Here is a 24,884-nt window from a genome sequence, read left to right as displayed (position 1 = left end):
ATATTATGACTAGCTGACGCCGCGCGGTTTCACCTGCGTGGTTCCCGTTCCCGTAGGAATACTGGGATATTATATAGCCTATAGCCTTCCTCGATAAATAGGCTATCTAATACTGAAAGAATTTTTCAAATCGGACCAGTAGTACCTGAGATTAGCGCGTTCAATCAAACAAACAAACAAACAAACAAACTCTTCAGCTTTATAATATTAGTATAGATTATTTTACAAATCCTACAGGAACCATCGATTATTTTGTGATAAATAGTAGCCTAATATTGCTCCTCTCCTCCTCTATATTAGTCAGCGAAAGTCACATTGAAATCGGTTCAGCCGTTCAAAAGATATTTTTTAAAAAAAATTAAAAACGTGTGTTTCTGTTTTTGTATCCTGTAAATAAAATAAGAGATAATACAGTTATTTTATTTATTAGAAAATCTGGGATGTAGGTATGAGAGCCAAATAAAAGTAGGTAGGTACACCTAATTAAATTGTCAGAACCTAAATGTTTTTTTTTTAATCGATTTTTTCATTATTTTCGAGAGACCTTGCGTACTCATTCGACCGACAAACGCCGAGGCCAACATAAAATGCACCTTTACCGGATTTCTTTTCAGAAATAATTGATTTAGAAAACTAAAAAATAATTATGTTTAAATTTTCGCAATATAGAATTGGAATAAAAATTAGAAATATCCTAAAAATGAATACTCGTTTCGTGTACGGTATGTTTATTTTATAATATATATATATTTTATATATTTCATAAATTAATATGGCTTAAATTTTTTAAATTTCTTCAGCTAGACGCGAAGCTGAAGTGGCAATGGGCAGGCCACATAGTTTGTTGAGCCGATGGACGTTGGGGTCCCAAGGTGCTAGAATTGTGTTGGTCGACCCCCCACAAGGTGGACCGAGGACATCAAGCGGGTTGCAGGGAGCCGCTGGATGCTGGCGGCTCGAGACCGTTTTGTTTGGATGTCCATGCAAGAGGCCTATGTCCAGCAGTGGACGCCCATCGGCTTTTTGGTAATGACAATGACATCTTAGACTACATCATCACAGGTGAGATTGTAGTCAAGGGCTAACTTGTAAAGGATATAAAAAAAAACCACGCGGGTAAAACCGCGCGTCGTAGTTAAACATAAAATGGGCCCTTAAGTACAGCCGGCGTACGACGTATGGAAACATACGTTCAAGATAACTCTACAATCAATACACTCATGGTTCTAACAGTGATTGGTGACGTCTGTGCACGCGACATTAAACATTACTGCTTCTTTTTAACCGACTTAAAAAAGAAGATTGATACCGCATTTATGTACAAGTATGTAAGGATGAAACTCAAACGGCGAAGGAAAACATCGTAAGGAAATCTGCATACCAGAGAATTTTCTTAATTCTCTGCGTGTGTGAAGTCTGCCAATCCGCATTGGGCGAGCGTGGTGGACTATTCGCCTAAGCCCTCTCATTCTGAGAGGAGACTGGAGCTCAGCAGTGAGCCGAATGTGGGTTGATAACGATGTAAGGATGTAGGTTATTTGCCCGCGACTTCGCCGGCGAGAACATCGGTGTAAGAGATACCGACCATTTACGGGCTGCTGGGTCGCAAATCCCGACTGAAGGGTTGAAAGGGTTTTCCACTTGTCATCAGGTGGACCATCGATCAGTCATCTTAATTATAAAGCTGAAGAGTTTGTTTGAACGCGCTAATCTCTAAAACTACTGGTTCGATTTGAAAAATCCTTTCAGTGTTAGATAGACCATTTATCGAGGAATGCTATAGGCTATAGGTATATTACCCATACATTCTTACGGGAACGGGAACCACGCGGGTGAAACCCCGCGGCGTCAGCTAGTTATAATTATAAAGCTGAAGAATTTGTTCGTTTGTTTGATTGAACGCGCTAATCTCAGGAACTACTGCTCCAATTTGAAAAATTCTTACAGTGTTAGATAGCCCATTTATCAAGGAAGGCTATAGGCTATATATTATCCCTGTATTCCTACGGAAACTGGAACCACGCGGGTGAAACCGCGCGTTGTCAGCTAGTACTTTATAAAATGTAACAAACAAACCTTTCATTTTGAAACGCTCTATGAACATAAGTTTTCGACAGATGAATACCGTCTAGCGTATTCAAACTTGTCTGTCTTATTGAGTTCAGTTTTCAATATTTAAAACCATACATACAGCCGAACGTAGAACCTCCTCCTTTTTGGAAGTTGGTTAAAAATTAAATTTGATACTCTTATTCTTAACAAAAGAATGCAAGTAAATATACTTTTCATAAATATAATAATTAATGTATTTTATACCAAAAATAGTAGGTCCTATATTTTCCTAAAGCGTATCTATATTTTATTAAAACCATAAATGAGAAAAACTATATTTTTCTCAAGAATTGTTGACAACCCTAGCTATAGCGCCTTTAAAATAGTCTAATCACGATATAATCAACTCATAATATAAAGAAAACACATCGATCAATAAAGCTTCTCGTGGAAACTCTCTCAGGTTTTCCGGTGGATAACTTAAAATGCGTCGTATTACGTAATAAAAGGACTATCTTGATCATTTCCCAGTACGTTATATTATTGGCTAGGTACCTATTGCAGGTCGCTTTCCGAGAAAATCTCCAACCCTGCACTTCGCGGAACTGCGAATCATTCCAGAGTTGACGTGCATTATATATTATTGTTTGGTACCTCTATATGTATAGACTAGTTGACCCGATAAACGTTGTTGTGCTATTTAAATCTCTTCATTCACATACTATAAAATTAAGTCGCTTTTTTTATTATTTTCAATTTAGCTCTTGACTACAATCTCACCTAATAGTAAGTGATGATGCAATCTAAGTTGGAAGCGGGCTAACTTGTTAGGACGAGGATGAAAATCCACACCCATTTCGGTTTCTACACGACATCGTAACGGAACGCTAAATCGCTTGGCGGTACGTCTTTGCCGGTTGGGTGGTCACTAGCCATGGCCGAAGCCTCCCACCAGCTAGACCTGGACCAATTCAGAAAACCTCAATCGGCCCAGTCGCAGATTTTAACGCAGGTTTTAGTAATAGAAAGAGGTTTATATTTAAAGAAAACTTTTAGGGTCTGCTATTGCCACGATAACAAGGGTCTGGCGATTGAATACATAGGTAGGTAATAATCGTGATGTCGAGTAGAAAATATTAAAAAAAAAAGTTTCATATGTCAAAAATAAAATAATAACATAAAATCCTTCCAAAGCCACCCACAGACATAACTTCATAATTGACCAGCGTACTTATTGGTGTGAGATTGTGGTGACAAACATTCATCTATGCTACGAAGCTAAGTGACTGAGGAAATTGGTCCAGGTCTGTTTGGTGGGAGGCTTTGGCCGTGGCTAGTTACCAGCAAAGACGTATCGCCAAGCGATTTTGCGTACGATGTCGTGTAGAAACCGAAAGGGGTGTGGATTGTCATCCTACTCCTAACAAGTTACACCGCTTCCATTTTAGATTGCACCATCACTTACCATCAGGTAAGATTGTAGTCAAGGGCTAACTTGTAGAGAATAAATAAAAAATCACTATCTAATAATGAGCGTGGTTAACTAACGCGCGGGTAGCACTTGGATGGTTTCCTGAAAATATATCGTAGAACCGCATGTAGGTTATATGTAGTCCATTGAAATTGAAGGCTAACTCAGACCAATTTGAGCCTCAATAGCTCAACGGTAAGAGCGGTCGGACTCATCACCGAGGGGTGGTGGTTCGATCCTCACCCTGTTGGTCTATTGTCGTACCCACTCCTAATACAGTATTTCCCGACTAGTTGGAGAGGAATGGCAATATCATATTAATTGATTATGAAAAAGTATGCCTGACTAGTTTCGAACCCGTACGGGGCCCTTAGTCATGAGCTGGTTCTTGCATCGCGGTACGATCCAAACAGTTCGTGCCGCGTGAATAACACTCACGATAGTTTAAATTGTAAAATATTTATCATATTTCAAAGATATGGCAAATATTGTTTTTTTATAAGAAAAAAAACTACAAAAGGAGGACCTGACTCGCTAGACGTTACCCCTATGTCAAAGATCAAGAATCAACGATCCAACGCGTTTTTACAAACTGTTGCTGTAGATTCGATGTTTCATTGTTGTATAATCATTTTCGTCGTGTAAAAATTGCCGAGAAATGCTGGTTTGTGTAGTTAAATGAAAAAAAAAAGAACGGTTAACAATTTCTAGTTAACTAAAATATAAAGTTATGTTTAATTTATAAGTATTTCTATCTAATTATATCAGTGTTACTGTTTTAGACCCCTCCTCGCCATGTTTTTCCGTGTTGGGTAGACCCCCTATATATTTGATATTGATTTTCTGTATCCTACAACTTATATAATAACATATATAATATTTTTTTTACTTCATAGTTACTTTTAATAAGATAATATGATGTAAAAAATAGATACTATCAGTGTATATGTTATGAACCACTATCGTGGAAACCATTTTCTTTTAATGGACCCCCAATTTTTTTTTCGCTGACATAGACCCCTTGGCAGTTTGTCATAGGCCCTAGGGGTCGATATAGACCACTTTGGGAATCACTGGTCTAAGCGATGCGTTTGTTAGTCTGTGTAAAAATTACGCGTGTATGTATTGCGTTATCTATAAGTACGAATATATAGACGGGTGTGTTTGTTTGTGTGTGTAACATAATACATAGAATACAATAAAACTTACTATTTTTATTTTTCATCCTCCCAACAAAGTGCACTGCAGGTCCAAATCAGCTTTTCTCTTAAAAACGTCTTAAGTTTAATTTCAATCTTTTTAGTTAAGTTGTATCAACATCAAAGTTTTATTTTTTGTATTTTCACTTAATAATACACATGTTTTATTTTATTTATCGTACCTATATTAAAATTTGTTATTTTTAATTTCCTTATTAAATGTATTTGATAACTGGCATTACATCGATAATATACTCGAAGGTTGTCGATTTGACATCAGTGTGCCTAGTAGGAGTTTTCAATATTTTCATACTGTTACTATCGCGTTGACGTAAACGCGAATTTATATAAAATTGAAACAGTTCTACAGTAGAGCCACGAGATGGCGAAGTTTCAATACCTTAGAAATTCGCGTTTACGTTAACACGATAGTAACAGTATCAAACTGCCACTAGGCCCTCTGGTTGATCATCTGCTTATTCCGTCCTTATAAAAAGAAATATATATTTGCTCATTTAAATCTTTTTACGTAATTATTATAAAACAAAGTTTATATGCCGCGTCTGTCTGTCTGTTTATCCCATAAGAGCGGTGAAACCTACGGTATTTATTACATATAATATATGTATAAGATTATGCTAGTTTGATAACTTTTATTTCATACAACAACACGTAAACTCATTACCGTTGTAATCTCTGTGATAACTCGACTGTCCAATTCGAGTTAGATATGAAACAAAGTTCATTTAACCGACTTTAAAAAAATGTAGGAGGTTTTGCAACTAAAAATTCAATTTGTATCACGAAAATAATTTAAAGCAAGTATAGTACGCGGCCTATAAGTTGACCTATGCCAAGAAACACATGTTAACGACGGACGGACGAGTAACCATAGCAACACCTTAATGATATTACAATTGCATATGAAAGGAGACCGACCATTTAGGGCCCAGTAAACGACACGTTAAAGAAAAAAAAATCCTTTATATTATAATATATCAAAATTCCAAAAAATAATAAAAATTTACAGTTGCTTACATTATTTGTTTTTAAATGTATGGGTTTTTTACGAAATCGTGCATTATATAATGTATGTACTTGCCAGTATCTTAATTATACAATAATTGTCAACCAAACTAAAATGACATCAGTCTAAAATTTATATTATCTATATATTTTATATATATAGAGGTAGTTTAGAGCCAGGAGAAGGACATAGGATACTTTTTTTTTGTAGGGGTAGGGTAGAGGCAGTTGATAGTTTACATCGAGTTTCACGCGAACGAAGTCGCGGGCGTCCGCTAGTTATTAAATAAATGACACTGATTTGGACATTATGAATTTCAATTATTTGGCATATTTAATGTATTGGGCAACCACGGTACACGATTTTAATACTGTTTTATAATAATTGTATCTGCACAGGTGACCGCCATTTTGTTTTAACTTACTCGCCGAGATGTATACCTATCTAACTAATAAATAATTAACATCATTACGAAACCGGTTTTAATTAAAACCGAGCACTTAAGTTTACATTTTTAGTAAAATATTATTGTTAGTTTTAGTTTTACACAAAAGCACCGTTAAATTATTAACCTTAAGGGTTTGCCACGAATCTAAGGATCTCGCGACTAGAGACGTGTTTCCTCATTATATCCCGTATATCCCAATAAAAGACGACCTTCACCCATCTGTTAAGTGGACGAACTTTTTTCATGTCAAATTAAACTTACTAATAAATATATTATTGCCAAAGGGTTGCCTAAGAAAATTCAGTCCAGAATACGATGAATTAACATTTTTTGGTTTACTTTTCACTGATTTTGTTAATAGACAAATTCCATATTAATCGAGCGAGCGAAAGTATGAAGCCTTTAGCGTATAGAATATGCAAACGTAAGGTTGGTTTAAGGTATTTTTCCTTCACAACTCTTGGGTAGGCAGGCATAACAAGTAAATCGATACTACTAACTAGCACAGCTGGCCTATTCACTATTTAGGTCTTTATTATCAACCTATTAAAATAATTAAAATAAACAACAAATCAATTGACAACATGTCATCTAAGTACATACTATATGATATCCACCATTAAGCACCGGATGACATTTGTATTTTGTATCATAGTATGTAGATGACATTTTGTCAATTGGTTGGTTGTTTATTTTAATAGGTTGATAATAAGGACTTAAATAGTGAATAGGCCAGCTGGACTCCTTACTGAATTAAAGTTAAGTCAAAATTTAGTTACGAACACGATGTTATGCGGTAGTCTGCGAAAAAATAGTCCTGGATTTTGGACATCGTCTCATACCCTGCAATGAAATTGGCAACCCTTAGGCAATATATTTATTGACATATTTAATTTGATATAAAATACTTTTCATCCAGTAAACAGATGGATGAAAGTCGATTCTAATTCAGATCTTGAGACTACAGTTTGTGCGCCTGTAGCATGGTGTGGGTGACGACAGGTCTGGCTGTTGGGAGGCTTCGGTCGTGGCTAGTTGCCGACAAAGACGTAAGCGATTTAGCGTTCCGGTACGATACGGTCGTGTAGATACCGAAAGGAGTGTGGATTTCATCCTATTCCTAACAAGTTAGCCCAGTTTCCGTCTTAGATTGCATCATCACTTACCATTAGGACAATAAAAAAAAAGTAAAGGGGGAAGTAAGAAAGTCTGAAGTCCATTAAAATCTAAGAGGTAAGGGTTTTTCAAAACGGGCAATGTCGCGGGAGTCTGCTATCTTATAACAGACAGACCACCCACATTGTGTTAAAACAGTGCCTTAGTGTGCACATTCGCACGAGAGTTTTTTGAACGTCCGTTAAACAAGCGTTCAAGCGTTTTTTTATTCTTTACAAGTTAGCCCTTGACTACAATCACACCTAATGGTAAGTGATGATGCAGTCTAAGATGGAAGCGGGCTAACTTGTTAGGAGGAGGATGAAAATCCACAACCCTTTCTAAATCGCTTGGCGGTACGTCTTTGTCAGTAGGGTGGTAACTAGCCACGGCCGAAGCCTCCCACCAGCCAGACCTGGACCAATTAAGAAAACCTCAATCGGCCCAGCCGGGGATCGAACCCAGGACCTCCGTCTTGTAAATCCACCGCGCATACCACTGCGCCACGGAGGCCGTCAATATTTGGGATTTGGGTATATACTTATTTGGGAACGGATATGTTGTATTTGAACGTTTTTTGAACGTCCGTTAAAAAAACTCTCGTGCGAATGGGAGCTAAGCCTATACATGCACACAAAAATAGAGTATCGTACCGTGTCATCTTTTCAGAGCAAAACCCGCACAAAAAGACAAAAAACAAAGGTCTCTGACACCGCGTCAAAGGAAAATTGAGTTCGAACAAAAAGTTCACAGTACGTATGTAACAAACATACAGACTTACTCGTATAAACAAAGTACCTATTATATCTACACCCTGTCCTTTAAATTTCCGATGGAAAAAAAAAATTTCATTGGGATGCCACCCAAATGAAAAATTCTTTTTCCCATTCGATTTTTCGAATAGGTTCGATTTTCTTGTGAGTTTCTTTTAATATCTTTTTTTCTTAACCAATCTAGAGAAGATAACGGACAGAATAAAATAAAAAAACGGATTTTTTGCTAAACAAAACAATAATGCATTGAAACGATAAGCAATTTTTATACAAAAAACTGACTTTTTATACAAAAAAAATCGTAAATCACGTTCTTTCATTAGGAGTTTATTTCTGAAAAAGGTGGTGATTACTAAAATGTAAGGTCGAGGATTTCTCGCGGGGAAAGTCGTGCAATTCCTAGTATACTAGTAAATAAATAGTAAATATAAGAGTCTATAAAGGATCATTGCGATAAGACTTACTTAAACAAGTTTTTATAATTACAACGAATAGGAATTAAACCTAGAACCTTCTTAACTAATGAGCTATTGTAAACTTGAAGGATAAAAAATTAAAAAATTAAAATTATTTCTTTATTTTGGTAATGGAAACCAACAAAATTAAAAATAGCACAACCAAGTTTTCCTGTTAAGTTAGCTTCATATATTTTAGGCACAGATAATATTTACTGGGCTTTAGGTACACATCATGCATTATTTAAAACAGGCATATTATAAAGATTAAAAATTTAAATTAGCAAAATAAATTTAAATAAGGATAAATTTTATTAATAATAATTAATACCTAAAATAAAAAAGTCTTGACATTTAATTATGAGACAGGAAAATGAAAAAAATTTGTGAAGTGCGTATATTAATACTGTGTTTATCATTGAAATTGTCAATATCAAAGTTAAAGTCAGTTAATTATGTAAGACAGATAACTTAACAGATAACATAACTTGATTTTTGAAATACATACAGTAAAAGCTCCTTATTCGCGGGGGAAACGTTCTGTAAATGTGCTGCAAATACAGAAACCATGTGGAATACATAATAGGTTTATAGGGGATACATTCTTCGGTGACAAAATAAAGAGACAAATACATATACAGGTTGCTCGGGAGTATTTAACATTATTTCAAGGTGTTGACAAGTCCACTTATAGGAGCTTTTTTTTTTAATATATTCTTCACAAGTTAGCCCTTGACTACAATCACACCTGATGGTAAGTGATGATGCAGTCTAAGATGGAAGCGGGCTAACTTGTTAGGAGGAGGATGAAAATCCACACCCCTTTCGGTTTCTAAACGACATCGTACCGGAACGCTAAATACGGTACGTATTTGTCGGTGGGGTGGTAACTAGCCACGGCCGAAGCCTCCCACCAGCCATGAGCTGAGCTGCATAAGTAATTTTTTTTAACTTTTTATGTTTTCATACAAAGTAATTCACATAATTCTAACTGTAAAGCCTTTATCTATCCTTGCATTTTAAAATACGTAATCGTAGTGGTAAGACTGTCGATATTGACGAGATATTGCAACTGGCACTCCGCATTTCACTAGTAAGCTACTTCATGATATTTATCAATGAATAAATTTTACTAGGTCATAATATCAGCATGCGATATAAGGGACACAATTTAAGATTACAAAAGAAATATTTTTACTCCGAAAATATTCATTTTAGAACACACATTTTCCTTAGATATTTTTAATTAATTATCCCTAAAGAATAGAGTTATGGGAAATACTCCCGAGCACCCTGTATATATAAAAAAAACTTATTGAAGTTTTTTGAGCAAATGTTGTATTTTTTTTTTGCATGACAGTTATTAAATTGCAGAATTTACATCATTTTCGTCAAAGAAATCTTCAGCCGCGAATAAAGGAGGCACGAATAAGGAGCTTTTACTGTATTATATGACTAATGTTTTAATTAAAGGGAAGGTCATGGAGAAGTTTGTAAGAAACAACACGTTTTCCAGCTAAATACGGCTGAATAACATTTTAGGCGTGCATTGCAACTCGATAGCCAGAGCCCAGACGCCTAGACAGAGATAGCTACGTATATCATAGCTCCATGCAATATCAATATCCTTTGTCTCATGATTGGATACTCGTACTATATTAGATGGACGCTCATAGCATAGCTTAGTAAATTAAAAGTCATTGTCACGGTTTAAGAATATACTAGTTAGACGCGTTCGGATATACTGATGTGTAATTTTAAATATTATGGTTATTAGTATATTCAGTAACAAAAATAAAAGTATTTAAATTACCATTAAAATATTCGTTTAGTGAAAAAAAAAGTTTTTAAATTAAAAAAATAATAAATATATTAAAAAGTTTCAATTTCGTAATTTTTTTCAATTGTCCGTGAAAAAAATAATTATTATTAAAAATAAATGTCACAATTTAGATAGACACGTCCAGAAAAAGAAACGTATAAAATTTATTAATATACATATTTTATTTTTTTTAGTTCTTATATTTGAATAATCAAACAATTTAAAATATTTTTTAAATTTATTTCAATGAATGTATCTTTCTTTAATTTTTATGTTTTATTTAAGAAATTTACGCATTCAGGCAGCCATTTACATTATTATTTACATTTATAGTTGCTTTATTATTTATTATGTTTTATTTATTCAAACACTCATTGATCAAATAAGTTTTATATATAATGCTTTTAATTACGAAGTTTAAACAACCATTTAATAAATTGCAAATGGCGGTTTTTAAAGCATAATATTTTATTGACAACTGGCGAAACGTTCCATTTTCAAATACGAACACGTCATCATCACAAGCACATACTCAACAAAATGTCACAGGTGTTTAATTGAAATGCAATTATAATTAACTTCTAACACTGTATATATGTAATTGTATATTAAATATCGAAACAGTGGCAGGTACCACCCCCGTACAGCCTCGGCAGGCGAATGAGCCTTTTCAGTTTTCTCTGCTCTAACAGCCGGGCACGAAGTCGATTCGTCGAGTCTATACAAGCGTTTTAAATAACAATAATTAATTAAGCGTCAAAAACAAATGAACTGTTGACGTTCACATGCAGCATTTAGTTTTAGAAAGAGGTTGATTTATTAAACTCCGACGTACAAGAGTGTTTGACGTCGATGTTATTTTTTTTTCTGATTGTGTAAGTCAGTGATTCCCAAAGTGGTCAATATCGACCCCTAGGGGTCTATGACAACCTGCAAGGAGTCTACGTCAGCGAAAAAACATTTGGGGGTCCATGACAGTGGATCCCAACACATACACTGATAGTACCTATTTACTTACATCATACTATCTTATTTATATCTTTATTATTAAAGCATCAGGTTCATCCTTCTCACTAAAAATATTTACTTATTGCGTATGTTATTTTATTAATAGTTTATTTTATGTTTATTTTAAGTTACGTATATTTTACATAACAGATACAAAATTTGATTTTGAGTAGTTTTAATTTAAATTCAATTAATAAATGTATAAATTAACATGTGTTTTTATTTTCAGTTTTTAACACTAAACTTCACTACAGATACAAATTTACAGGAAATCAATATCAGGTAAGTAGGGGGTCTACCCAACACGGAAAAACATGGCAAGGAGTCTACGACACAAAAATGTTTGGGGAACTCTGGTGTAACTGCTCAGCGGTGTCACCGGGGGTTTTGGGCGTGCGCAGTAGCATCGTCTGATGGGGTCCGAAGGCAGAAGCAGAAGATGTGGGCTGACGACTCTCTAAGGTCTTCTCTGAGACACGGACCTCGGCTTAGAGGACCATTCTGGAAGGGCGTTTTGGCCTGAGTGTATCAGATCGTGGTTTAAAAACCCACGTCCACATGACGTCAGCTATCATGGACCTCGTGTTCGCCGGCGAAGACGAGGTCCATGATCTGAAGGTCTGTATAGCTTGTATTTTTGTTGCCTGGGAAGTGTTGTCATCGTCAGGTTCGTTATGGACGTTTTTCGGGCGTCTAGATCTATACCTAATTGGCGTTGAGATCGAGGGTGTAGTTGCAAGCCTCAACCACTTATTGGTTGGGGTGGGTGGCGGCTTTCTCAAACTAAGTTTGCGAGAACTGTTTCATATGCGACGTTGTCTGTCTATCTGTGGCATCGTAATCTGAAATTGATGAACCAATTTCTTTTTTGAATTTGAAAGCCTCCTCTTGAAAGATTCCTGGCGGTGGTTCTTAGCTATGTTTGTATTTTGATTGGAGATTTACTAACTAATTATTTAATGGCTTCTACCATTAAATAATCAGTTAGTAAATCTTTTCATCATCATCATCAATTAGTAAGTCAAAATTTAGGGTTGTATGTATTTATCAATGCCTTTTAGTAAAAAAATTGGTTGTGATTAGGGCCTCTATGTTGTTCCTGTAGTCCACTGCACTACCAAAAAAATTAAGAAGGAAATGGGTTTTCTGTTTGTCAGTTAACATTAATCTCCAAAATAGTCAAGTATTATCTAATATTATTTATGATAGTTGTTAAAATTAAAATTGCAATAAAGGCTTTTTGATATTCACCAATTAATAAGCGGATTAAATGTTGTATAATTATGACGTAGTAAGTTTTGACTAAAACGTACTCTGTGGTTTTACTTTACAAAATTAGCAACCCATTTTCGGCTCACTGTTGAGCACGAGTCTCCTCTGAGAATGAGAGGGGTTAGGCCAATAGTCCACCTCGCTGACCCATTGCGGATTGGCAGATTTCACACACGTAATTGAAGAAAATTGAGAAAATTCTCAAGTTTCTTATAATCCATTAATTACGGGACACCCTGTAGATCAAAAGCCTGGAATAAGTATTGAGTCTCATGTGCCTAATAATAAATTAATCCGTTTCACCGCGGCTAGTTGCCTCGACTGGTGACAGAAGGGCTGGCTCATTTTTTGCGCAAAGGATCAGCCTGGCTGTCCAGTGCGGAAATGCAGCCAGTATTCTTGCCACCATTCCACGTGGGCATGATTTGTATAGTTATTAGGATAAGTTAGCTTAAGTTCCATATTGTATTCTTTCTCAATAAAAAAAAAAAAATCCGTTACAAAGTGTAATTAAATGCTACTACTAAAAATAATGCGATACGGGCTTCCGATGTCATTTCTTAGAAGCAAGTTTGCGTTAGAACAACAACAGTGGTTGATATGAGTCATCAAAGCTAACGTTCTCAGGCTTACAGGTATCAACCCATATTCGGCTCACTGCTGAGCACGAATCTCCTCTCGGAAGGAGAGGGTTTAGACCAATAGTCCACGCTGACCCAATGCGGATTGGCAGACTTCACACACGAGAGAATTTTCTTAATTCTCTGGTATGCAGGTTTCCTTACGATGTTTTTCCTTTGGCGTTTAAGACACGTGATATTTAATTTCTTAAAATGCACACTACTGAAAAGTTGGAAGTGCATACCCCGGACCGGATCGGAACCTACGGAAACTAAGGCATTTATGAGAGAAAGAATTGAAGCTTAGATCTACCACGCTACTCCGAAGCGGGTTGGTGGGCTTCCTACAGATTATATTAAAAGCGAGCGAGTATCAGACGAGTAGAATGGGTCGTATGAGTCATAAAAGTGAACGTGCCTAGACCTACTCTCTCCTATAAAAAAGAGGTATTTACAGTTTAAATCCACCACGCCACCCCAAAGCGGGTTGGTGGGCTTCCTGTAGCGTATCTCAAAAGCGAACGAGCATACGAAGTGTAGACTTCTTCGTATGAGTCATAAAAATGAACGTACCTAGACCTACTCTCTTCTACAAGAAAGAGGTATTTACAGTTTAAATCCACCACGCCATCCCAAAGCGGGTTGGTGGGCTTCCATTAGCGTATCTCAAAAGCGAACGAGCATTCGAAGTGTAGACTTCTTCATATGAGTCATAAAAATGAACGTATCCCTTTGTTTTTCATGTGAGTGAGGGATTTGCAGCTCAGATCACCACGCTAGTCCAAAGTGGGCTGGCGGGCGCGTATATCATAAGCGAGCTAGCTTCAGAAGAGACTGGTTCGTATGAGTCATAAAAGTGAACGTGCTGTGATGCGCGTCGTCTGTACGCTCCGCACCAAAATGAGATTTATCTCGAAATGCGACCAAATGTAATACTTACATCTACTTTAGATAATGTATTTTTAGCTGAAGGCTTCAAAAAATAAGAAAACTAATGTTGAAAAACGGTTATGATTCACAATATTTGTCAGGATAACTTAATTAACAAATCAAACTGTAACCAAAAAAAGACCTTAGAATGGCAGAAAATGACCTTGAGTGGAGTCACGCACTTGTGAACGTTGTGTGTAGGGTTAAAGGATTGTCAGTTGACAAACACCCCCCTTTTCCACTCAAGTCAGTCTCCCCGTCTATCACAAGTAACCCATAAATAATTGCACAACAAGAAATGTGGACGGCTCGAACGCCACAAGCATACTGGAGCCTAATATCGCGCTCCCGCCAACCGATCGCTATCCCTCTCTAAATCCCTACTCTTTACGGAAACAAGTCGCGCCACCTAGCGTCGGCACGAGCAGACACGAGATCAAACGACATCATTATCCGTCTCAGACTACTTCTTACACTAATATTATAAATGCGAATGTAAGTCTGTCTGTCTGTTACCGATCAAGATGAATTTTGGTATAATGGTAAATGAGACCTTGGAGCAAAACATAGGGTACTTTTTGACTCTACAATAAAAATAGAAGGGGGTGAAATAGGGATTGAAAGTTTAAAGTCGCGGGCGTTTGCTAGTACATAACAATATGCAAAATTGTATTATAATTTAACTAAGAATTCCCTCTATATACTAATTATTATTATTATTTATTTTAGTCTATTAATAAAGTACCAATAAAGAAAAGAACATTCGAACTGGTGGTAGAGTCGCTATCAGTAGGCAAACTTGCCTATAAATTTTGCCTATTAATTATTATGTAATTAAAAATTAACTTATTTCAATTGTTTACTATAATTCGCCAGACAGCCAAATAAACATAATTATTAGATGAATATGTTTATTTTTAATCTATTCTAAAAATTACCAACTCTATAAATTAACTTTTACATCGGTACGGATAGCATAAATTGTAATGATGTCATAATTGTAAATTATAATACTGTATGATTTTTTTTTAAAGAGCAACTGTTGAGTTTCTTGCCGGTATCTTCTCAGCAGATCCTGCCTTCCGAACCGGTGGTAGAATCTTTACAAATAGTCAAGTGACGTGTCAAAAGTGCTTGTAAACTGAGCCTACTTGATTATGATTTTCTGATTTTTAACCGACTTCCAAAAAGGAGGAGGTTCTACGTTCGGCTGTATGTATGTTTTTTTTTATGTATGTCCAGCGATAATTCCGTCAATTAAGGACCGATTTTGAAAATTCTTTTTTTGTTTTGTAGGGTTTACTTCCAGGGTGGTCCCATTTTTTTCATGTCAGGATCTGATGATGGCATCCTGGAGAAATTGAGGGGAACTTTCGAAAGTTGTAGAGACGGCTAGTACGTTTGTTAGTGTTTCCATAAGGTATTTTAAACCACTACAACTTTATGAAGGTTTGGAGTTGGTCTGATGATGGAGCCGAAATACAGACGATGGAACTCGTCAAGGATTTACAGCAGTCACCTTTTGTTTGGGCTTGATTAATTTGTATTGATGAGTACTTTCCACCTATATGGGTTGTGACTGTATTAAGGGTCTGGTGATGAAGACGAGGGACAGTGAAGAGAACTCCTCGACGGTTCACAGTAGCTACCTTGTGTTTGGACTTGATAAATTTGTATTGATGAGAACTTACCACCTAGATGGATTGTGACTGTATTAAGGGTCTGATGATGAAGACGAGGAACAGTGAAAAGAACTCCTCGACGGTTCACAGTAGCTACCTTGTGTTTGGACTTGATAAATTTGTATTGATGAGTACTTTCCACCTATATGGGTTGTGACTGTATTAAGGGTCTGGTGATGAAGACGAGGGACAGTGAAAAGAACTCCTCGACGGTTTACAGTAGCTACCTTGTGTTTGGACTTGATAAATTTGTATTGATGAGTACTTTCCACCTATATGGGTTGTAACTGTATTAAGGGTCTGGTGATGAAGACGAGGGACAGTGAAAAGAACTCCTCGACGGTTCACAGTAGCTACCTTGTGTTTGGACTTGATAAATTTGTATTGATGAGAACTTTCCACCTAGATGGATTGTGACTGTACACACGCAGTGGGTATGCTAACACTAAAAATAAAAAAATAAAAATTTTAATAAAAAAAATTCAACCGACTTCCAACTCAAAAAATAACTTTAACTAAAAAGCAAAAAATAACATCCTACCTATGTGCTACCTTCTGATCAGTTGGAAGGCGGTGCCAAGCCATTTTTATTAAAATTTTTTCATAAAAATCTTCGACAATATCTCAAGCCAACGAGATATCAGAAATTACATGTTTATAACTACAAATATTAAAAGATTTTTATTTGTTTGTTATAATTTACTCTCATACTCGACCAATTTAATAATAAAAACCATTAGAAAACTACATTTTCACCTAGTAAATTGCCACGGAACGGGAAAACTCAGTTGAAACCGCAGGACGTTTGCTCATAACTTAGTATTTTATTAACTATTCGTATATTTATCTTTATTTGTATAAAGATAAATATATATAATATATTATTTAGAGCCGTGATAGCCCAGTGGATATGTCCTCTGCTTCCGATTCCGGAGGGCGTAATTCGAATTCGGCCTGAGACATAGACCTCCAACTTTTCAGTTACGCGCATTTCAAGAAATTAAATATCACGTTTCTCAAACGATGAAAAAAAAATACATCGCGAGGAAACCTGAGAATTTTCTTAATTCTCTACGTGTGTGAAGTCTGCCAATCCGAAAAAAATTGGATCAGCGCACTGGTGGACTAAGGCCTAACTTAGAGACTCGTGCTCAACAGTGAGCCAAATGTTATGGTTTGCTAATGATAATTAAAAATGTATATTACGAGTATTTTTGGATATTTTACATTATTTACTTTACCTAAATTCATTTATATGATATTTGTATCGTATATATATTTTTTCCCTATAATAAATGTTCTGTGTATTATAGTTGTTATAAAGTTGAATATGTTCGCACACAAAAATTTACAATAACAGCAAAAACATGTAATCCGTTGGTTTATTAACAGGTTTATTTATATCTCGCATTTGTGTCCTTCAAACGACTGTGTTATCGAATTGTATGAAGAAAAGGTAAAAACGTAACAATGTTGCTTTTAAAAGCAAAAGTATCCTAGAAAGCTGTCGATCTGTTGTCCTCGCATTTTCCTAATCCTAAGGTTGTATAAAAGAAATCGCTACGAAGCGATAAAGTCGCCTTTTCATTTCAGCTTCCTCTGTTTTTGCGAGTAGTTTCTGTTTACTTGTTCTGTGGTACCTTTACATAACATATAAATGAAATATATGTGCGAAATTATTGATTTTTTTTATTTTTTATTAATAAAGATAATAATCATTTTAAATACATACTATTTTATTATGTGTATTTTTATTGTGTACCTACTTGCTTTGTGCGTTTTTTTTATAATTTTGTTATTATTGATTAATTGTTTAATAGTTATATTTTAATGTAAATAATTGTTAATGAAACCTGTTTTTTTTATTAATAATAATTACATTCTGTAATATATTATATGTTTGATGCACAGATAAATTTAAATACATAATTTTATGTATACTAAATACTAAGGGAGTCCTACTAATATTATTAAACGCGAAAGTCTGTATGGATGTTTGTTACTCTTTAACGCTGCAACTACTGAACCTATTTGGCTGCAATTTGAATTGGAAATAGATTTATATTACAATATATAATACTCTGGATTAACACATAGACTACTTTACATCCAGGAAAAATCCATGTCTCCCGAGGGATTTGTGAAAAACTAAATTTCATGCGGACGAAGTCGCGGGCGTCCGCTAGTAAATCAATGAACGTTTATGGGTGCCTGAAGATTTATTGATTTATTTAATTTATTCCGTGATTTATTCGTATTCCGTAAATAACATATCTACCAGGCCGCCGACAGTTACGGGACCCGTTATGAAACACACGTTTTGAAAAAAATATATCTACTTTTCAAAAAAACTCTAAAACGCAGCAATTAATAGCAGTGATAACCCAGTGGATATGACCTCTGCCTCCGATTCCGGAGGGTGTGGGTTCAAATCCGGTCCGGGGGATGCACCTCCAACTTTTCAGTTGTGTGCATTTTAAGAAATTAAATATCACATGTCTCAATCGGTGAAGGAAAACATCGTGAGGAAACCTGCATACCAGAGAATTACTTATCTTAATTATCTGCGTGTGTGAAGTCTGGCAATCCGCATTGGGCCAGCGTGGTGGACTATTGGTCTAACCCCTCTCATTCTGAGAGGAGACTCGAGCTCAGCAGTGAGTCGAATATGGGTTGATGGCGATCCGCATCAATTTAATAATAGCGCGGTGCGGCCATTTTGTGTAGTTACGAGTCGACGCAAGTAGCGACGCTCCATTACCTGTACTGTACTTACCAAGAGTATTATATCATTATGTATGCTAAGAAACCATACTGAGCGATCTAAATTTGCTATATTATATACATAAAAAATAAAAATAAAATGCTGTTAAAAAAAAATCAAATAATTTTTGAAACTTATGTGATTATTTTTCTATAATCTTTTGGTTAAAGATTGTTTCACGAGAAAAAAATGGGATATCCTTATGAAGCAGTTGATAAATAAATGGTTTATTTTATTGTAATAAAAAAATATTTTTTGTTTGTTACGAATAGGCGCCAAAACTATTGGACCGATTTTAAATATTCTTTAACTAATCAAAAAGCTACACGATCGCCTAGTAACATCGTCATCGGGAATGGTTCTAGTTTAAAATAAATTACTAGTTGCAGCTTTATTTTATAATATTTTAGATATACTTTTTTTTAACATAATTGAGTTTGTCAATAAAGTAAGCGAGTTTTTTTGCAAAAATAATTTATTATTATATCTTGTAACGACGACTGATAACGATAACGACTATCTGTTACGAGTTCGTTACATTTTCCGTTAATTCGAAAGAATGTCGCATAAAATTGGTAAGGGTGATGAGATAATAGGCAAGTACCCATAAAGAAAAATATTTTGCGATGAACATCGATTCTTAACAATTTTGCGTTTAATATAAGCAGGAATCGGGACCATTTCGACTCAGTATTAACGATCATTTAAAAATATAATAGTTACAGTTGGGTACTCGCATACGATTAAAGTCAAATATAAACAAAAACGATTATTACATTCGAATGGTAAGTACCTACCTACTCATAATGCTTTGTATCAAGACGGACGAGTTAGCAAATAATAAAATTTTAAATTGTCTACGTTATATCGTTTTACACTGCCGCTTATCCGTCAATATATGTCAACAAGGCCTCAGTTCAAACGGCAATGTATTCCACCGGTTTTACAAGTGCAGAACGAACGCAAAGAAAGACTGCGGCCCCTCGCGTCGATTGAGTCACGAACGCCGCACCAAAACCCCGCCACTGCATTCCACGGCGATAATTCAAAACTCGGCATTTTCATTATTAACCATATACACTGCCCGCATAATACACAACTCTCTTGGAAACCGAAGAACAAAACGAGTAATGTATATCGTTGTAAATGTCCCACGCACAAAGTCGTATATGCGCGGACGGTTGACACGACACGTAGTTCGTACTTGGTCGAGTTTTTGTCGAGCACAGCTCCGATTATTGATATGAAAATTGAGTATTTATGGCGATGAAGCAACGTTTTTCCCGAAAAATTAATCGTCGACTTTTGTTTCCGATGTCCATCTTTTCTTATTAGTAATTCTATACCATTGTTTACCAGAAATATTAACATTCATTTCATATTATTCATTTAATTGGCAAGATTATTATATTACGATATACGTATTTAAGATAGAAACGTAAACAATTATATTTATTGCAAAAATAACAACAAAACAAGATTAAACAGACGTAACAAGGTATCTTAAATATATGTTAATAATACGTACCTATATTGTATACGTATTATATTTATATGCATTACAATTTACTGTGGAATCTTAAAATACCTACGTTTAAATGTAAATCACTGTTTTAAGGAAAAAGTATATTAGTATGCTAAAACCTATTGCTACACATCATATTATTTTGTATATACGAGGAATATTTTCTTCGTGAAATTTTATTCGAATTAGGTTACATATATTTATTACCTGTCTACCCAAGTTCGTAATTATAGATTGGCTAATATATATCTCATTGTTGTCCCCATCAGCAAAATATTCAATATATTAAGAGTATTTTAAGTAACTACCAACCAAGCTGGTTTGTATTTTTCTGTCCTTGATTACCTACATTGAATACCTAATACAAGCGTCTACGGTATTCTGCAAAATGTTTTGTTAATTACACAAGATGAAGGTAGTATTACTTCAGAAATTATAAAATTAAAAATATATTACCAAGATTATATTATTATCGACTTTAACAGCATGACATGGGAATTCTATAATATCCACTGTTCTGGGATAATACTCTGCAAAGTCTGGTCGGTCCAGAAAAATACTATACTTAGTTATATTATAAAGACGTAAAGTTTGTGTGTTTATGGTGTGTAATCTTTGGATATACTCTCACTAAACCGATTTTGAAAATTCTTTTACCATTAGAAAACTACGTTGTTTGTTAGTATTATATGAATGCAGGAACGGGAATAACGCTGGTGAAATTGCGCGACGACTGTTACAAACATATTTTCGACTAAAAATGTTTTTTTTTTATTATAAAACTAAAATTAAGTAAGTATTGCAATTTATAAAAACATTTCTGTATGACGGAAACTGACGCCTACGTGAGCAGTACAATTAAATTAAGTTAAATATAGTATGTAAGTATGACTAATAAATTTCAATGTCTAAAACAAGATAGATGTAGAGTATCGAATGTACATGAAGTGTTATGTAAAGTCACTTTAAACTCGTCTGCATACATAAATTACGTCACTGCAGATAGTGAACTTGAAAAAAAAACTACTAATAATAACTTTAAAAAAAATCAATCAAAATAAGAGTCCAATTGCATTGACACAGCAACTAGCAAGACGACGCGTTATTATGCGTTGATAAAAGAACCTACCTACTAACTACAATACTGTTAGTAGTTATGTATGTATTTGTAGACTTGTTATCGACTGATTAAGAGCGACGTACCTATACCACATAATACAATAACATATAAAACCTATATAATGTATGACAGAAAATATTATATGCAATTAAAAAAATCAGTACATACACCGGCGAATGTACGCGGCCGCGTGCGGAAAATTAAGCGCAAATAGAATAAATTAAAAAAAAAAATCAAAATGGCGTCGATAAATAATTCACACATAAAACAGCAAACAGGCAAACACGTGCCTACCTACGGATCGGAGGACCTAGAGCAAAGCAAACGTTATTTCGAACGACACTCTAGTCCATACATTTCGAAAGCCAACCGGCCGAACAAAGAGCACGCAAGTCGAACGCGACGATTGCAACCCGACCGGTTGTGGAGTGGGCGACCGCCGCACGCGGTTCGTACAAGACACCGGCATCCGCAAACGGGCGAGGTAGCAACATACCGGCCGCAGACTTCTCCGTCTGTCCGAGCGTCAACCATCCAGGCACGACTCCCTCGTACACCTCGTCCCAGCTCCTCATCTTCTCCGCCCTGTCCCCGTAGTTCATGTGATTGGTGTCGTACAGACACGGCCTCTTCTGAACTTCCGCTACTATCAAACAGCTCTTAATGCCGTCGTTGTCTTTCGTACGCACCATTACGCAGAAAAAAATCGTAAACTAAAAAAAAATATTTTGAAATTACGATTTTTTTTTTGGGGACAAAAATGTTTTTGGTGTCTCGTAACTGCGTGCAGTTTTGTATACGGAGCAAGCAATACGAGATACGCGTACGGACGTTCGCGTGAAACTGGCGGGCTGACTCGGCGAGCGGCGCAGCGGGCAACATGGCGGCGGGGAAACATAGGTGTTAGCTGAGTTAGCGATATCTTCCTCGCGCTAATAAATAAATAAGATACAATGTCGTTCAATTTACAACGTCCCATCCCGCGTCCCCTTTGTCACAATGCATAATAACCGTCATATCTTTAACGCAATTAACTCGGTGCGAGGTCTAATTAAAGAGAAAACAATTTGCGTTATTAAAAACTTGTATAGACGAAATGGTTTATTTATGATATGGTTTTGTTGCTTTGTCAGATTCGTGCAAGTGACGCTGTATTTGCAATTATCGTTAAGGAGAAAATAATTTGCGTCTTAAACTAACAACATGCCGTTGTTTAAAAATAAGTGATTCGAACATTTCACATAAAGAATTATCGATTCGCTTTGTCTGATACAAGGTTACAAATATAATTTGCAATTATTGTTATAAATTAGAAAACAATACGCTTTATTAAAATTTAAAAACTTGTATATCAATAAGTAATTCCGTAATTCGTTTACACGTGGAATTATCAAGTTTGTTTTTTACATGTACGGTTACAATCATAATTAAAGATAAATAAATTCGCGTTACTAACAAAAAAATCGCGTAACAAAAGGCCTATGTCCTGCAGTGGACGTCCATCGGCTGATATGATGATGGTGATGAACAAAAAAATAAATAAATCGAAATTTCGAACACTTACATAAAGAATTATCGAGTCGCTACGTAAGATGTAAGGTTACAAATAACTTGCAATGATTATATCCTATTGAATAGATTTGCGTAAATAAATATAAGTAATTTAAACAAGGAATTATTGAGTCTCTTTGTCAGATTTGTGCGAGGTTACTCAGTATTTGGGCGGCAATCGGAATCGGCATTGCTTTAGTATTACGCAACGAGCACACAATCAAATGAAATGTAATGTAATCTTAGCTGATAGTGTACTCGACTCGTCCAGTCGTCGCGCTGTTACGTTACGTCTAATAGAATGTAAATCGCAAACCGTCAGGTGCGATGTTGCAGCTTTCATGTCTTCAGCGTTTGCACTCGACACGGAATAATTAGAGACGTTGCGTTTTCTAGTTCCAACTTTTTTCCCTGTACGAAATACTCGTACTTTAGACTTTTAAAAGCTAACTGTTCCATTTTTTACATTAAAACATACTTATAAATAATATTGAAGTGTATGTCTGCGATTTCTCAAATGCGTATAATTATTTAAACGATACCAAAACACAAACAAGCTTTTTTTTATAATAAAAATATTTTTATTATTTTAGTTTGTCCGGGCTAATCTTTGGAACGGCTGGACTTTCACTGGTGGATAGAGATTATTGAGCACTATATGTATTTACTACTTTTTTCTCGGAAATATCCAGGATTCCTGCGGTTTTCTTAAAAAACTGAATTTCATGCGGACGATTTCACGGCCGTCCGCTAATGTACTTATACTGCTGGACGCCCGCGACTTCGTCCGCGTAAAACTAGATGTAAACTTTAGTACTTAACTTAGTATATTATATATTTCAAAAACTACCCTATAACTTCCTACGTATTATGGTCTCAAATGGTGCCAAGTTTAATTTGAATTAATTCAGTAATATCAGCGGTTAATTTAAAGCGGTCTAATGCCCGGTCAACAAAAATACGGACAGACAGACAGACAAAAAATAAAAAAACATATACTTTTTGCTTTAGAATCGATTCAGTATAATGCCAGTAAATCTCAGTGACTTCGAATTGACTATACAACAAAGTTTTTTTAATATGTAGTCCATTTATCGAGGAAGGCTATAGGTTATGTAACATCATGCTAAAACCACTAGAAGCGAAGCATCAATGACAAATGTGGCAAAAACGGGTAAAACTTTTGAAAGCTTTCGTTTACGTAAACGGCTAAAATCATGTATGAAGGATTTATCCCCGTTAAAATTCTAAAAAATTGTAACATAAATTTATATATATTCAAAAATATGGCAAATACTAGTTTAAAAAAAAAAAAGTTCTTGAAAAAATAATAACACGCGAGTTGAAAGTTTGTATCGAAAATACTTTATTTTTTAAAATTGTACCCCTAAAGGGTTAAAAGGCGTGATAGCCCAGTGGATATGACCTTTGCCTCCGATTCCGGATTTCGGGTGTGGGTTCTAATCCGGTCCGGGACATGCACCTCCAACTTTTCAGTTGTGTGCATTTTAAGAAATTAAATATCACACGTCTCTCAAACGTGTCACGTGTCTCAAACGGTGAAGGAAAACATCGTGAGGAATCGTGGGCCAGCGTGGTAGACTATTGGCCTAACCCCTCTCATTCTGAGAGGAGTCTCGAGCTCAGCAGTGAGCCGAATATGGGTTGATAACGTAAGGGTTAAAAAGTGGTTGAAGTTTTTTAAAAATCGTTTAAGTTTTGAGTTATATTTTAGTAAAACGATTAGTGGACTATTTTTTATCTATAATTATCTATATTTATTGAAAGTTTACATCGATTTCCATGCGGACGAAGTCGCGGGCGTCCGTTAGATCTTTATAAAAATACTAACCGACGCCGCGTGGTTCCCGTTCCCGTAGGAATACGTGGATATTATATAACCTATAGCCTTCCTCGATAAATGGACTATCTAACACTGAAATAATTTTTCAAATCGGACCAGTAGTTCTTGAGATTAGCGCGTTCAAGCAAACAAACTCTTCAGCTTTA

At 35.5% G+C, this 24,884-nt stretch overlaps 1 protein-coding gene across 2 annotated transcripts in view; it reads right to left on the bottom strand.

Annotated features, from left to right (window-relative positions):
• LOC112046072 (uncharacterized) overlaps positions 1-22,172 on the bottom strand; it is a 34,706-nt gene extending 12,534 nt beyond the window's left edge. Inside the window, exon 1 of one of the 2 annotated variants that reach the window (XM_024082547.2) lies at positions 21,820-22,172. In XM_024082547.2, coding sequence (XP_023938315.1) covers positions 21,820-22,015 — 196 coding nt within the window. In that variant the 5' untranslated portion in view covers positions 22,016-22,172. Of the gene's footprint in view, positions 1-4,732; positions 4,912-21,819 lie in introns of those variants that run through there. The other variant, XM_024082548.2, reaches the window with a different exon arrangement.
• Positions 22,173-24,884: the final 2,712 nt, after the last annotated feature.

This window comes from Bicyclus anynana, chromosome 18 (assembly GCF_947172395.1).
Source record: "Bicyclus anynana chromosome 18, ilBicAnyn1.1, whole genome shotgun sequence".
Classification (NCBI taxonomy): domain Eukaryota; kingdom Metazoa; phylum Arthropoda; class Insecta; order Lepidoptera; family Nymphalidae; genus Bicyclus; species Bicyclus anynana.
Note: the sequence above shows the minus strand (reverse complement) of the source record. Positions and strands in the feature narration are given on the sequence as shown.